The sequence below is a fragment of the Monodon monoceros genome, unplaced genomic scaffold (assembly GCF_005190385.1).
Source record: "Monodon monoceros isolate NGI ecotype Baffin Bay Population unplaced genomic scaffold, NGI_Narwhal_1 Super_Scaffold_20, whole genome shotgun sequence".
NCBI lineage: Eukaryota > Metazoa > Chordata > Mammalia > Artiodactyla > Monodontidae > Monodon > Monodon monoceros.
In genome coordinates this window covers 56,441,339-56,454,931 of record NW_021703777.1, presented here as the reverse complement: position 1 = coordinate 56,454,931, position 13,593 = coordinate 56,441,339, and the positions used below count along the sequence as shown (strand labels likewise).

General features: G+C 32.7%; 1 protein-coding gene across 4 annotated transcripts in view; it reads left to right on the top strand.

Moving 5' to 3' along the window:
* The window catches only part of ADGRL3 (adhesion G protein-coupled receptor L3), an 865,234-nt gene extending 851,955 nt beyond the window's left edge, over nucleotides 1-13,279 (top strand). For all 4 annotated transcript variants that reach the window (XM_029235469.1, XM_029235470.1, XM_029235468.1 and 1 more), the window contains one exon: nucleotides 11,678-13,279. In XM_029235469.1, coding sequence (XP_029091302.1) covers nucleotides 11,678-12,477 — 800 coding nt within the window. In that variant the 3' untranslated portion in view covers nucleotides 12,478-13,279. The remainder of the gene's footprint in view (nucleotides 1-11,677) is intronic.
* The last annotated feature ends 314 nt before the right edge of the window (nucleotides 13,280-13,593 follow it).

Genomic DNA, 13,593 nt, shown 5'->3' with positions numbered 1-13,593 from the left:
TCCTGGGGTTTACATTCCAGTGAAATTAGCACATAAACATGCTTTTCACATACATAGGCTGTAACTACCTCTCAGCATCAACTGATTTGTGTCTTCAAACTGACTAACCAGTAAGCTTAACTTTTCAGCTGAAAAACAGTGACAGATGGTCTGTAAACACTGATCTTCTTGGAAGTCTTCAGCAATTTCACAGCTATTAGAAGGGAAGTTTACAAATCAGAAGTTAGTTGGAGGTTAGAGAAAGAGGCAGGATGGACTGAACCTTGGAAAATAGTATCTGAATTCAAAGTGACCCTATTAAATTGGAGAAGCAGCTAGAAGCAAACAGAATAGACTTAGGCAAAGACAAGTGAAATGCAGTGCAGCTACAGAGAAAAGACAAAAGTAACTGTGCACATAAAAGATGAAGGTAGACAGGTTCTGTGCAGGTTTTTAGGAAAAGATCTAGGCATTGGCAACAAGCTGGTTTTTTTTAGCACATATGGTGCTACCTTTAAAAAGTATAACTGAAATGCCTAAATGTGAGTGGGTACTGTAGGAAACACTTTCTAGGAAAATTGCACTTGTTTGGCATGCCAACAGGAAAAATGGCCTCTTGAGGTCACAGCAAGCTGTGAGTGTCCATTAAAAATTATTAACTTCTTACACTAGGTGAATCAAATGAGGGATAATTGTTCAATTATTCAGACATCTCCCTCATTCTTTCAAACTAGCAAACTCATAGAGCTTACCCATAACCTTACATTCTTTGCAAAACATTAATCACCAAACTTTACATCCTGCTCTGTAGTTCCTGTGACTGAGCCCTCACTTGTGTTATAACTCTCCACTTTCAGGACTAAATCAGTTTCAGTGACACTAATTATATTAGTTTTAAATGGTGCATGAAGTATAAAAATGAGCGATAGTTAAAAAGCAACTTAATTTAAATAGTGATTCTTTTTCTATCAGGAAAAAATGTCCTTAATACCAAGGATAAAAAGAAAACTGACTTTATTTTTGTTTTAAATTTTTTTAATGTGTTTGTGTGATTTTAGATTTAACGGCAGGTAGATCTCCAATCATGTCACTCATTAGGGCTGTAGATTAGTAACAGATTCTGTGTTGCACCCGGATTTGAGGAAGCACCTTACCAAAGCCATGTGGCGGAGACTGAATATTGTTCCATTTCACCAACATTGTGTCATGATACAGCTGTATACCAATCCATTTCTGCTATTGTTGCTTGCCTTTCTAGCTCAGCAGGAATTGATGATAAGTAAGTGAACTTTAAAATTCAGTCTTCCTATATTAGTAGATTTCACTGATATAAGTGCTTTAAATTTAAAGTACATTCAAAAATTAGAAAAACACTAAGAAAAACTGAAAAGGAACTTTATGCTAAGAAAGCTAGAACCAGATAGATTATCTACACAAATTGTGATAGCTTTGTTAGAATTCCATTATGGATCTCCATTTTTGTATGATTAAACTTTTTTTATTCTCACATTATTAGCTTTTTTGTAAGCTGAACGCTAAACAGAAACCAAAATATTGAGTCACCTGCTTCTTGCTTATGCTTGATTCTTCCCAACTCAATTGTTTCCTTATTCTAATGTATAGATCATCTTTTTTAAAATTACATTCTTTTATCATTTATTTATTAGTTTTTGAATTCAGGTAAATTGACATATAACATTATACTAGTTTCAGGTGTATAACAATTAAATACTTGTATATATTATGAAATGGTCACCACAATGAGTCTAGTTCACATTCATCACCATAAATAATTACAGTTTTTTTTTCTTCTGATGAGAACTTTTAAGCAGATCATCTTCTTTTACATCAGCAGGTTAAAAAAAAAAAGGAATATTTTCTTTTATAAGCTATATGAAGCCAGAGAAAGAAGTGACGAGCCATCTTTCCAGCCTACTGTTTGTTTTCCAGTTAGTTTAAATTACATAATGTGTAGGAATAAAGGGCATGTGTAGAGATGTACATATAAGTCCCAGACATAAAGATCTTACCCTTATTTGATCTATAAGGAAGTGTAAAGAGTTTGAGCAATTTTATATTTTTAAGGTTTCTACCCTAGTTCATTTTAAGTTGCTTATACACCTTTCATTTTTTATTTAAATGCTTAGAGTAACTTTAGAAGACAGCTACTTGTGTTAGAAGACTAACTTTCCTTTTTACTTGAGAAAAGGCTGCAATAATAAATATTAGGTAGCAGATACAATTTACAGGTAGTTTGCTTTCTAAAAATGTTGGGCAGACCAAATTCTGTCTCAAACAATTAATCTTAAATTTGTGTAACATCAACAATATCCATGTTTAAGATTAACAGTATTCCATTTCTTATCTGAAAGGCACCATAGCCAACTCTTTTTAGCTTTTCATACTAATATACCATGTATTTAATTCATCAATGGGAAATAATAACCTGATATGCCCATTATATGATAAATTGAAGATCTGTCATCTCACTGTGTAAAGACATCTAAATGTATATGAAGTACAATTTCAGCAAATATTCATCAAGCACACAGAAAACTTCTGTGCTAGTTCTATGCTAGTTCTTTGCAGAATGTGTAGGATGCAAACATATGGCTTATTTCCTGATAAAACTGAAACTTTCTAGCTCTAGCGATCAGACAAGCTTTATTGTCCTTTAAATCAATAGTTCACTTTCCCAATTTTGAGGTTAAAATATTTATTTGACTGGTAATTTACTATAAAACAAAGAGCTATGATTAAGAAAAAATTAAAACTGCCATGGCCAAGTTTTCCATTTTCATTTTTTTAACATTTCTATGAGTGACTGAATGTTCTTGTCATATTCATTCAATATAGATTACTTTTTATTTTGTTGTAGATTCACTTGCAGTTGTATGAAATGATACAGAGATTATGTACCTTTTACCCAGTCTCCCTCAATAATATCTTGTAAAACTGTACTACAGTGTCACAGCCAGGATATTGACATTGAAACAGTCCTCCAATTTTGTTCAGATTTCTTCTATTTTACTTGTATTTAATTGTATCTCTGTGTGTGTGTGTGTGTTTAGTTCACTGCAATTCTATCACAAGAGTAAGTTTGTGTATCCACCACCATAGCCAAGATACAGAGTCATTCCATCACCTCAAGGATGCCTCATGCTGCCCTTTTATTACCATACGCACCTCCCTTCCGTTTGCATTTTTAAACCCTGGCAACCACTAACCTATTCTCCATTTCTATAATTTTGTCATTTCAAGAATATATGTATTTATAGAATCATTCAGTTTTTGAATTGTCTCTTTTACCCAGTATAATTCTCTAGAAATTCATCCAGGTCATTATGTGTATTGATAGTTGTTCCTTTTTATTCCTGAGTAATATTCCATGGTATGGATGTGCCACAGATTGTTTAACTGTTCACCAGTTGAAGGACATCTGGGCTCTTTCCCATTATGGGCTATTACAAATAAAGCTGCCATGAGCATTCATCTGTAGGTTTTTGTGTGAACATAAATTTCCAGTTCTCTGGGATAAATGTTCAAGAGTACAATTGCTGGGTGGTATGGTAATTGCACATTTAGTTTTATAAGAAACTGCCAAACTGTTTTTCAGAGTAGCTGTACTATTTTACTTTCCTACCAGCAAAGAACGAGTGATCCAGTTTCTCTTCATCCATGCCAGCATTTTTGTCACCACCATTTTTAAGTGTGTAGTGATATCTCATTATGGTTTTAACCTGTATTTTCCTAATGACTAATAACAGTTATTTTCTCATTATGAGCTTGTTTACCACCTGTATACCCTCTTCCATAAAATGTCTGTTTATACCTTTGGCCCATTTTCTAATTGGATTGTTTTTGGTTTTGTTTCCTGTTGATTGTTTTTTACTGTTGACCTTTGGGAGTTGTCCAAAGTCCCATATATCCCAGATACTAGTCCTTTGTTGGATTGCAAATATTTGTAAATTTGTTTGCAAGTATTTTCTCCTGTTCTATATATTTCTATTCTCCAATATATATTTAAATTAATATATACCTGTGTTTTCAACCTATCCTTATATAATTTGTGTTTTTCTTTCTTCATTTTTCTTTTCTTTATCATCTAACATAAATATACATTCTGCCTATCATTTCCATACATGGCCTAATTATATTTAATAAAACTGTCATTCTCAATTTTTTGTTTTTTTGGTTAAATGACTCTTGAGGGTGGGAGGTTGTAAGCATACTGACAGTATGTTAGAGATTAAGTACATCTGTTCATAAAGAGATGAAAGAGTTTAACTTTGTTACTTTGCTATGCCAAAGTCCAAACAACCAGTTGGAAAATGGAAAATGGAATTATATATATTGCTTGATACCATGAAGTTAATATTTTATTTAAAATATTTAAAAATAATATCCTTATGATTATTTTATCAGATTTGTAAGTTTACCTAATTAGTATGCTTACTATGGTGTACTAATAAGTGTGATTGCATTTTAGTTTATTTCAATTTAAAGAATTCTTCTTCATAGAATTTTAAGTAATGTCAAAATCTTCTGTTGTGTCAACAGCTGCTCTCCAAATGAGTGTTTTATCATAAATGTTGCCTTTTATTATCTCATTGAAAACAACCCAATGGTTTCCGTGATTGAGGAAATGTTTTGTTTAATTTTAACTTTTCTTTCTGTGTTTTAAACTTTTCTTTCAGCTTTTGTTTTGTGTTATATGTTTTGTTTATATGGAAGACTATATTTTGCTGTTTTTTTTACTTTTTCATTTTTAGCAAGCATGGTAATATATTTTTGCTTACACTCTGGGAAAGAGAAGACCCTAAATGTGGCTTCATCAACATTGTAAATCATTTAATTTCTTTCCCATTGAGTTGGATTTGTGCCTTGATGGAAACGTGTGCTTTAGTGGCATATATTTTTGAGTCTAACCAGCTGCCTGCCTGTAATCAGGACTATATCAACTGTTGTCACTCTAAATGTTTCCTTTCCTTTTTTTCAAACACATTTGCCTGATTGACCTTTTTTTTTTCTCTGTCTTTCTATGGGGCTGCTCCAGGAGCCATGGCTAATCATCTTATAAGCAATGCTCTGCTTCGTCCGCATGGTACTAACAATCCCTATAATACATTGCTTGGGGAACCGGCGGTCTGTAACAACCCTTCTGTCAGCATGTACAACACACAAGGTGTGCTGGAGTTTATTTTAATTTTTTCAAGTGAGAGTCCCAGTTTATGTAGCTTTTATGGCCACATTCTATTTTTCTTTCTTTCTTCCTGCCTTTTCTTTCTTTTGGAAGCAGATGCACAGACTCTTTTTGCCTTCCACCCCTCTTGGTGCTTTTATTTTCCATTTTCCTTAGGTTTTCCTTAGTAAGAAATGGATTCCTTCCTTCTGATAAACAAATGCTTGATTCATCAATATGTGTTTGTTTCTCTGTAATGTTGTAAAATGTATTGTGGTTTGTCAGTACTTTTCTTGTTGATTGGTTTCTATATTAAATACCTATGTATTCATTTTAAGAAATGATATATTTGCCTAAGGTAAGTAAGATAAAGGAAGACTTGGTTCAGCAATCTTAAGATCAAGAAAGTAATCTTACTCTGTTATACCATGAATCACACTCTAGGCACAAACATCACTACAGGTGAAAGCACTTAGATCAACTCCATGGAAAACACTGAAATAAGCTGTGGTGGAAAGAACAGTGAATTGAACAGTAGCAGATCACATTCTACCATAGCTTGATATTGCCTCTATGAACTGGCTCAGGAAGGTCATGAAATGCTTTTTCTACTGTGGCTGCATGTTAAAAACAAAGGTTTTGAATATGGTTCCTCTGTATATCCTCCAACTTTAAATGATTTAAAAATTTAATTGTATCTCAAACACATAAGCATAAATCTCTTTAAAACCACTTACAATCTAAGCATTTTTACATGACTTTTTACCTTTTCTAAGCTAAAAAAATGTATTTGGGTACAAGAAATTTAAAATATTCATATCATAAAGTGACCACAGGAAAAATTTATTCAAGTAAAAGTGTCATAAAAGAAAAATTTTAGTCAGTGATACACCTATTTAAAATTATATTTGAAAGAAAATTCACAAAAACAAAGAGACTTTGGTGGTTCCTTCAAGTTGGATGAGACAGATTAGCAATATTTTAAATTTTTCCCAGGCAATCTTGAATAAAATTTCTATTATCCTCTTTGGGAATCTGTGTGTGTGTGTGTGTGTGTGTGTGTGTGTATGTGTGTATGTGTGTGTGTTTCTTCTCAGTCAGAGGTAAAAGATTAGTGGCATGAGTGCGAAAAACTTGGTGTGCATGCTTATTCCAGAAAAGCATGTTTGTTGCAACATGGTCATCTGAGTTTCCCAGGTGACACCTTGTCAAATACGAAGGATAATTTTAAATTATTTCAAAAATACCAAAGCCAGTAAGTCAGAAGTGACTTCAGGAGTAGTCAAGTTGTTTTTCAATAGGATTAAATAATTAAGCAAACTGTCAGTTTTATCCAGTTTCTTAAGGGCCTACACCTAAGAATCATAGACTTAGAATCAAAAGAAGAGATAGAACTCATTGAATCCTCTGTACCACATTGTGGACGTTCTGTCAACCTGTGCTTAAGTATTTCCTCTAATGAGGCCCTTCCTACCTTGGGATTTTATATATTCAATTGTTGAAGTGCTCCATTCATTATAAATATTTTTTCTTTCCACCAAGTCGAAATTTGCCTGTGGCTGTGATGCTTAGGTTTGCCTTCTAGAACAAAGATGAGCAGAGCATTTTTCTGCTGTCTGTGGCAATCCTTTAAATATTTGAAGGCAGTTAATCTGGCTTCTTTTAGTCCTCCATTTTCTAGTAAAGCAACCTCAGTGCTATCAGGAGGGGAAAGTTTCTTCATGGTTGTCCCCCTTTACATTGTCTACCATTTGTCAATGTCCCTATTTCACTGTAGCACTCAATGATGTGTATATTACATAATGCACTAAATGTGGTTTGTCAGAACAATTTTGCAGACCTTATAGAGTCTTGTTTGGGTTTTTCCCTTTATTTTCATTGGGCTAAATGACATAAGTGTGTCATTAGAGTATTTTAAATTGTTCTGACATATTAATAAGTTTTGAATGATGTTAAATGAAGATTTACACCATATTTGCATATTAAATCTATTCTACATTATTCACCTTATACAAAGAGTTGTTGGAAATTGTTTTAAAATAAGTAATAGTTTAGATCATATTTTGTTTAGCTTTTTTGATTATTCAGATATAATTTCTAATGTCTTAAATAATGAAAAACTAACAATCATTAATCTGTATGTTTTCCTTAATTCAGTATCTGCCTTCTTGTCTTATCTTACTCCTGGTATCCTAAATTAGGAGATTTTTCTAAGGATGGAACACTATTATAAACACTATCAAAGAGAAATTCTCACGACAAAATTTAAAATAATACCATATAAATCCAAAGTTTTATTCCTATCGAGCCTATTACTGAATATTGCTATTAAGATTATAAAAAAATACACAAAGGATTCTTCACAATGGATTTGATGTTTATGCCAGTAAATTAAATTCTACTGACTTTTCTTAAAAACAAAAGTAAATAATTTTATTATTGGTTTTCAGAGTCAGAAATGGAATTGTTCAACTACTTTATGTTTTAATATTTTTGAGATGTTAAGAAACTATGGTAGTGCTTAAAATAATTTTTTTACCACTGAACAAAAAACTTGGTGATTGTCATATTGCTACTAATCTTATGCTTTCAGATGAATGCACTTATATTCTTACTGGCAAGGTGAAATCTTACATGAAATATAGGTGGCTCGGTATGTACTGGAGTGGATTATGTTGAATTACCACTTGGTTCTGTTCTGTTGGTCCTTTAATTCTGTTGTACCAATGCCATCCAAGCAAAGAAGCATTCAGATTTAAAGTATCCATTTTTGTTTGTGATGCCTTTATTTAAAATATGTAAAGATATGTTACAGTATTACTAATGCATATAGAGTTAGGAATAAAGATAAATAATATAATTTTGTTATATTAGATTCAGATTCTATTTGTGGAAATATTTAAAACTTCATGCATAGTATTTCTGGACCATTATCTTCTTGTCAGTATTGGAGAATCTAGTTTTTGTTAGATAAATCTCATTATAGATTAACCTGTCAACAAAATGTAATATAGAGAAGTCATGCTTTTACAAGTTAATTTACATTTTAAAGTAACTTAATTCAATTCTAAAACTTTAAAGAAAAACATATCTCTAGGATGGGATATAGTGAAGAATACATTATAGTTGTCAAGAATACAAGGTTATAGTATAAAGTATATAAATAAATATTCTGTTATAGCTTTCAAAGCCTAAGGCAGATGTGAGGAGAAGGAGGTAGATAGTAGTGCACGGAGGCAATCTAGAAGATTCCCATTATGATCCCAGTTCTGCCACTGTTAGCAGAAGTGACGTTAGATAAGGCTCAGTCTCTTTTGGTTGAAGCTTCCTCGTCTTAAAAAGCAGGAGCTGAACTTCAGTTATCTCTTATGTGCTTTCCAGTTCTAAAATGTTATCATTTACGGAAGGAGCCATAATGAGCCTACTAGCAATTTCCATCTGTTGCTATACTAGTTTGGCTTTTTATTTCCAATTCTTTTTCTAAATGTGTTTTGAAACTTTAAAAGAAATTTTCTCTGCATTTTGAAATATTGTTGGTCTTTTGCTGAGAAGCAAGTCGACTTTTAAAGTACAAAAACAGTATCTCTAAAGCAACGGCTAAATTATAACAAGTTGGAATCTCTTGAAATGATACAGCCCAATGACATCGCTGGTTTTTATTTTGTGATGATTTAACCTTCTTATAAACAAAATCAGTAAGAGCAGGTTTTTTGACAGGATTAAAATATGAGAGTTTTCTTTTTTAAATAATTTTGCTACTATTGTTTTTAAAGGATTAACTTTTAAAATGTTAGATTGCATATGATTGTGCAACAGTCCAGAAGAAAACCTGATATTGATTGGTGGTATTTTTCCCCCCTCACATTTTCTTGATACAGAATAATGGTTGCATTTAGCCTTTTTCTTTCTCCATAGTTATACAACTTTTGAATATGAGCTCCAGAAATGACAGTATCGATCAGTATAATTTACAAATGATAAAAAGCACTTGTATAGGTACAGTGGGAGAAAAATAACCTTTGTACATGAAAAGAGAAGATACATAAGAGAAAACACAATTATGAAAAGTTCAAACTGTGGTATTTTTCTCTGTATATAAACAAAAGAATTTATTTATAATCTTGCTGAAAAATGTTAAAGTTAAATGACATTCCTTAGAAGCAAGTATGTCCTAACCTATACACACACACATATACATAATACTGAATTTTAGTTGTGGAAATAGTCATAGCTTGCCCTCAAGATTTTACTCTCTTTGGTTGGTGTGATAATTTTAACTTTAAAATAAGTGTGTATTTGTTTGAAATTTACAAACTGCAGAAACGCTTATTAAAGACTCATTAGCATGTATTATGGGGGTTTCTTATTTTCTGACTAACATTTCAGTATTTTTAATTATGATAAACCATGTAACACAGACTCATGAATTTTGGGGCAGTGGAACTATTTCCTTTGACTCTTTTTTCTGCATATCATCAATTTGCTTTTTACTCATGTTTCTTCTACTGTCGCTGTAAGCTTACTTGTTGTTTTTTCTTTCCTTTTCTTCATGCTGTCGTTTAGAGCCCTACAGAGAGACAAGTATGGGAGTAAAGCTAAACATTGCATATCAAATGTAATTTTTTTCAGTTCACTTTTATTGCATCACATATAGATGATGTAGTTATTAAAAACAGTTCATCTCACAATTTAAAAACTAAAGAACCTATGAATCAACTTATATAAATATATGTTAATAGAGATTAGACGCTTTTGTTGTCTGATTCTTTTATTGTGTCACATAACATAGTTGTTAAGTCTCATGTAATGTTTGTGTGAGTTAAATTGTTTTTAAATTAAGCATTTATTTTTGCTAAGTAATTCATAAACTTTTAATTTTCATTACTACATTCCATCATACAAATACATGCAACATACCCAGTTTATTTAACTATGGCTGTTTTCAAGCCATACCCAATGCATTGACAACAGAAATAATAAACACATGTTTCAATGCATCAGTTGCTCAACCATAACCATCAAGCCTACCATAGCAGCCTCTGCAGCAGCAATCACCCATCACATATGGCCCTTTAAAAAGCATTTACTTTTATTTTTTCTTAACATTGTGGATTTGTCTACAAGATATCTTATAACATGAAAATAAATCGCTTCACCCTATGTCTGTGATGGCTGCTTTTTTAATGTATTTAATGCATTGCTATTTTTGAAAACTGTGTTACTTGAATACAGAGTATGCATCAGAAGTCCGTATAAAAATTGTTATATTTGGGATACTTTATTTAAACAAGTAATGAACTAGTTCAGTTTTGGTAAACATAACTGCATCACAGATATAGAATGAATGCTATATTTTCACAAGTTAGTGATGTTTTGACAAGTTTAATAGAATTCTTCAATTAATTGTTCTATAAAGAAATACCCTTTATTATTTAGCAGTATTTGTTAAATGTTTGTGTTTTATTTTCTTTTGTGTTTGCATTTGGAGAGATTTATGGAACTATTATAGATCCTTGGATTTCTGTTCGTTCAAGAAAATGCAAAAACCTTGAAGAAGCATGTGGTCAAATTTATTTCACTGCAGCTATTTCTTCCCAGAATAAGACATTTAATCTCTTTTAAACCCAAAGTTTAATATGCACACAAAGTCATCACTCGTTATGAAATGGAACCTTTAATACTGACACTGTGTTTTTAGGAATCAGATCCCCCATGTCTTTACACAGTCTTTTGTAGAATTATCTAATGCCCCTAAACAATTACTAATGGATTAATATATAATAGTAACCAAAGTACTTATAGCAGAAAAAAAAATTGGAAAATAAATCCAAATATTTTTTTTTTGAAAGTTCCTATGTGCAAATTACTTTGAAGTGCCATTTATTTGACTAGGCATTATTTCATGACTATATCATTCTGACAAATTTAACATAATCCTTTTGTGGTTTTGTGTGTAGGGATTATTTTCAATCTTATAAATTACGTATCAGGTTACTAGAGCCTGCTCAAATCTTTTACTTTGACCAGTATATTCAAAGTACCACACATGAATTATGTTAATTTTATACCTATTTCAATTTTAAGACAGCACATAAAATTAAAGGTAATGAATTATTAGATTGACTTTGGTGTGTATAAATTGAAAGCTATGAATGACTACAGCAAAATTTTGCGTTTTTTTTCCCTAAGTTATAACCAAATATGTTTCAAATACTGTCAAACAATGTTTGTGTGGAAATTGCAAATTTATAGGGTTTTTTAAAATTCTTTTAAAGATTTACTTTAAATACTTCTTTTCTGTTTATAAGATTTCTATCAATTGTCCAAGTATCATATATATATACAGATATGTACATACAGATTTAATATTTTTTTATTTCCAAACATTTTATACTTAATTCAAATTGCTAGCAATTTATACATACTTCATAGTCGGGTGTTTTCGCTTTTGTGTTTGTGTATGTGTTCTATGGCCAATTGGATATAAATGTCATAATGTTTTGTAATCTTTTTCAGAGGGGCTTCTGAACAATGCCAGGGATACAAGTGTCATGGATACTCTACCACTGAATGGTAACCATGGCAATAGTTACAGCATTGCCAGTGGCGAATACTTGAGCAACTGTGTGCAAATCATAGACCGTGGCTATAACCATAACGAGACCGCCCTAGAGAAAAAGATTCTGAAGGAACTCACTTCCAACTATATCCCATCTTACCTGAATAACCATGAGCGCTCCAGCGAACAGAACAGGAATCTGATGAACAAGCTGGTGAATAACCTGGGCAGTGGGAGTGAAGATGATGCCATTGTCCTGGATGATGCCACCTCCTTTAACCATGAGGAGAGTCTGGGCCTAGAACTTATTCATGAGGAATCTGATGCTCCTTTGCTGCCCCCAAGAGTTTACTCCACAGAGAACCACCAGCCACATCATTACACCAGAAGGCGGATCCCCCAAGACCACAGTGAGAGCTTTTTCCCTTTGCTAACCAACGAGCACACAGAAGATCTCCAGTCACCCCATAGGGACTCTCTCTACACCAGCATGCCGGCACTGGCTGGTGTGCCCGCCGCAGAGAGCGTTACCACCAGCACCCAGACCGAACCCCCACTGGCCAAATGTGGTGATGCCGAAGATGTTTACTACAAAAGCATGCCAAACCTAGGCTCCAGAAACCACATCCATCAGCTGCATACCTACTACCAGCTAGGCCGCGGTAGCAGTGATGGATTTATAGTTCCTCCAAACAAAGATGGGACCCCTCCAGAGGGGAGTTCAAAAGGACCTGCTCATTTGGTCACTAGCCTATAGAAGATGACAGAAATTTAAGCCAACAAAACTGCTAACACCTGGTTGACTGTTCTGAGTTGATATAAGCAGTGGTAATAATGTGTGTACTCCTAAATATGCTGTTCTTAAACGACAAACACAAACTCTCAGACTTCTTTTTTTTTTTTTTTTTTTTTTTAAACTGGGATTTTTTTAGGTCAACCCAGGGGAGAAAGATCATTGCTGAAATTCCCCTGTGCCAGCTTCTTTCCTGTCCTTCCCCCCTCAGATGGAGACTTCATTATGTTAATGAACGAGATTTGAAGAAGATGGCGCTCATTGTGGCCTTGTTGAATTATGTTGTGTTTGTTCTAACATCTCTGATGCTCTGTTACTATAATTACAAGGACCTGATTTTTTAAAAGGCCAGAACACTTGTTTGAAAATTAGTAACAATGCTGCATCTAGATTGGAGTGCTGCACAAACATAAAATCAAAGCAAACTATCACATAGTGGTTTTTAGTCGCTCACAACCTGAATTCACCACAGCAGGAATAGCTGAGGTGTACAAAATAAAACAACAAAATCGATAATGGAATGGAGGGGAATTCTAGAATAATATGCTAAATGCATATTTTATGATTTGCTGTATTAACTGATGATAAAACTAATGGCAGAAAAAAATTTGAACAATTCTATGTAATGTACAGATACTAGCATTGCACATGTAGTCTGCTTTCTGTTCCTCCAGAATTTGAGTCCTGTTAATGTAGTGGAAAAAAAAGAAATTTTCTTTTTCTTTCGTGCTGGTCTTGCAAGTTTGTCTACCAGTAAGAGAGCAAAGTTTCCTTCCTTTCTTCTTTTTTTCTTCATTTTCTTTTCTTTCTTTCTTTCGTTCTTTTTTTTTTTTTTTGCCTTTTTTCCTTTAAAATTTCACATGGCAAAAAAAAAATAAATAAATAAAATAAATGAAGCTATCACTTTATAAGAATCATTTTCTAGTAATGCAAACAAATTATTTTTTACAAAAAAAATAAAATAAATAAAATTAGACTTCCTTCCCTCACTATATATCTTTATTCAGTCAGAATATTTCCAAGAACATTTTTGCAATTAGAGCAGGAAGAACTTTTCTGTTTACAGTGCACATCTGTTGT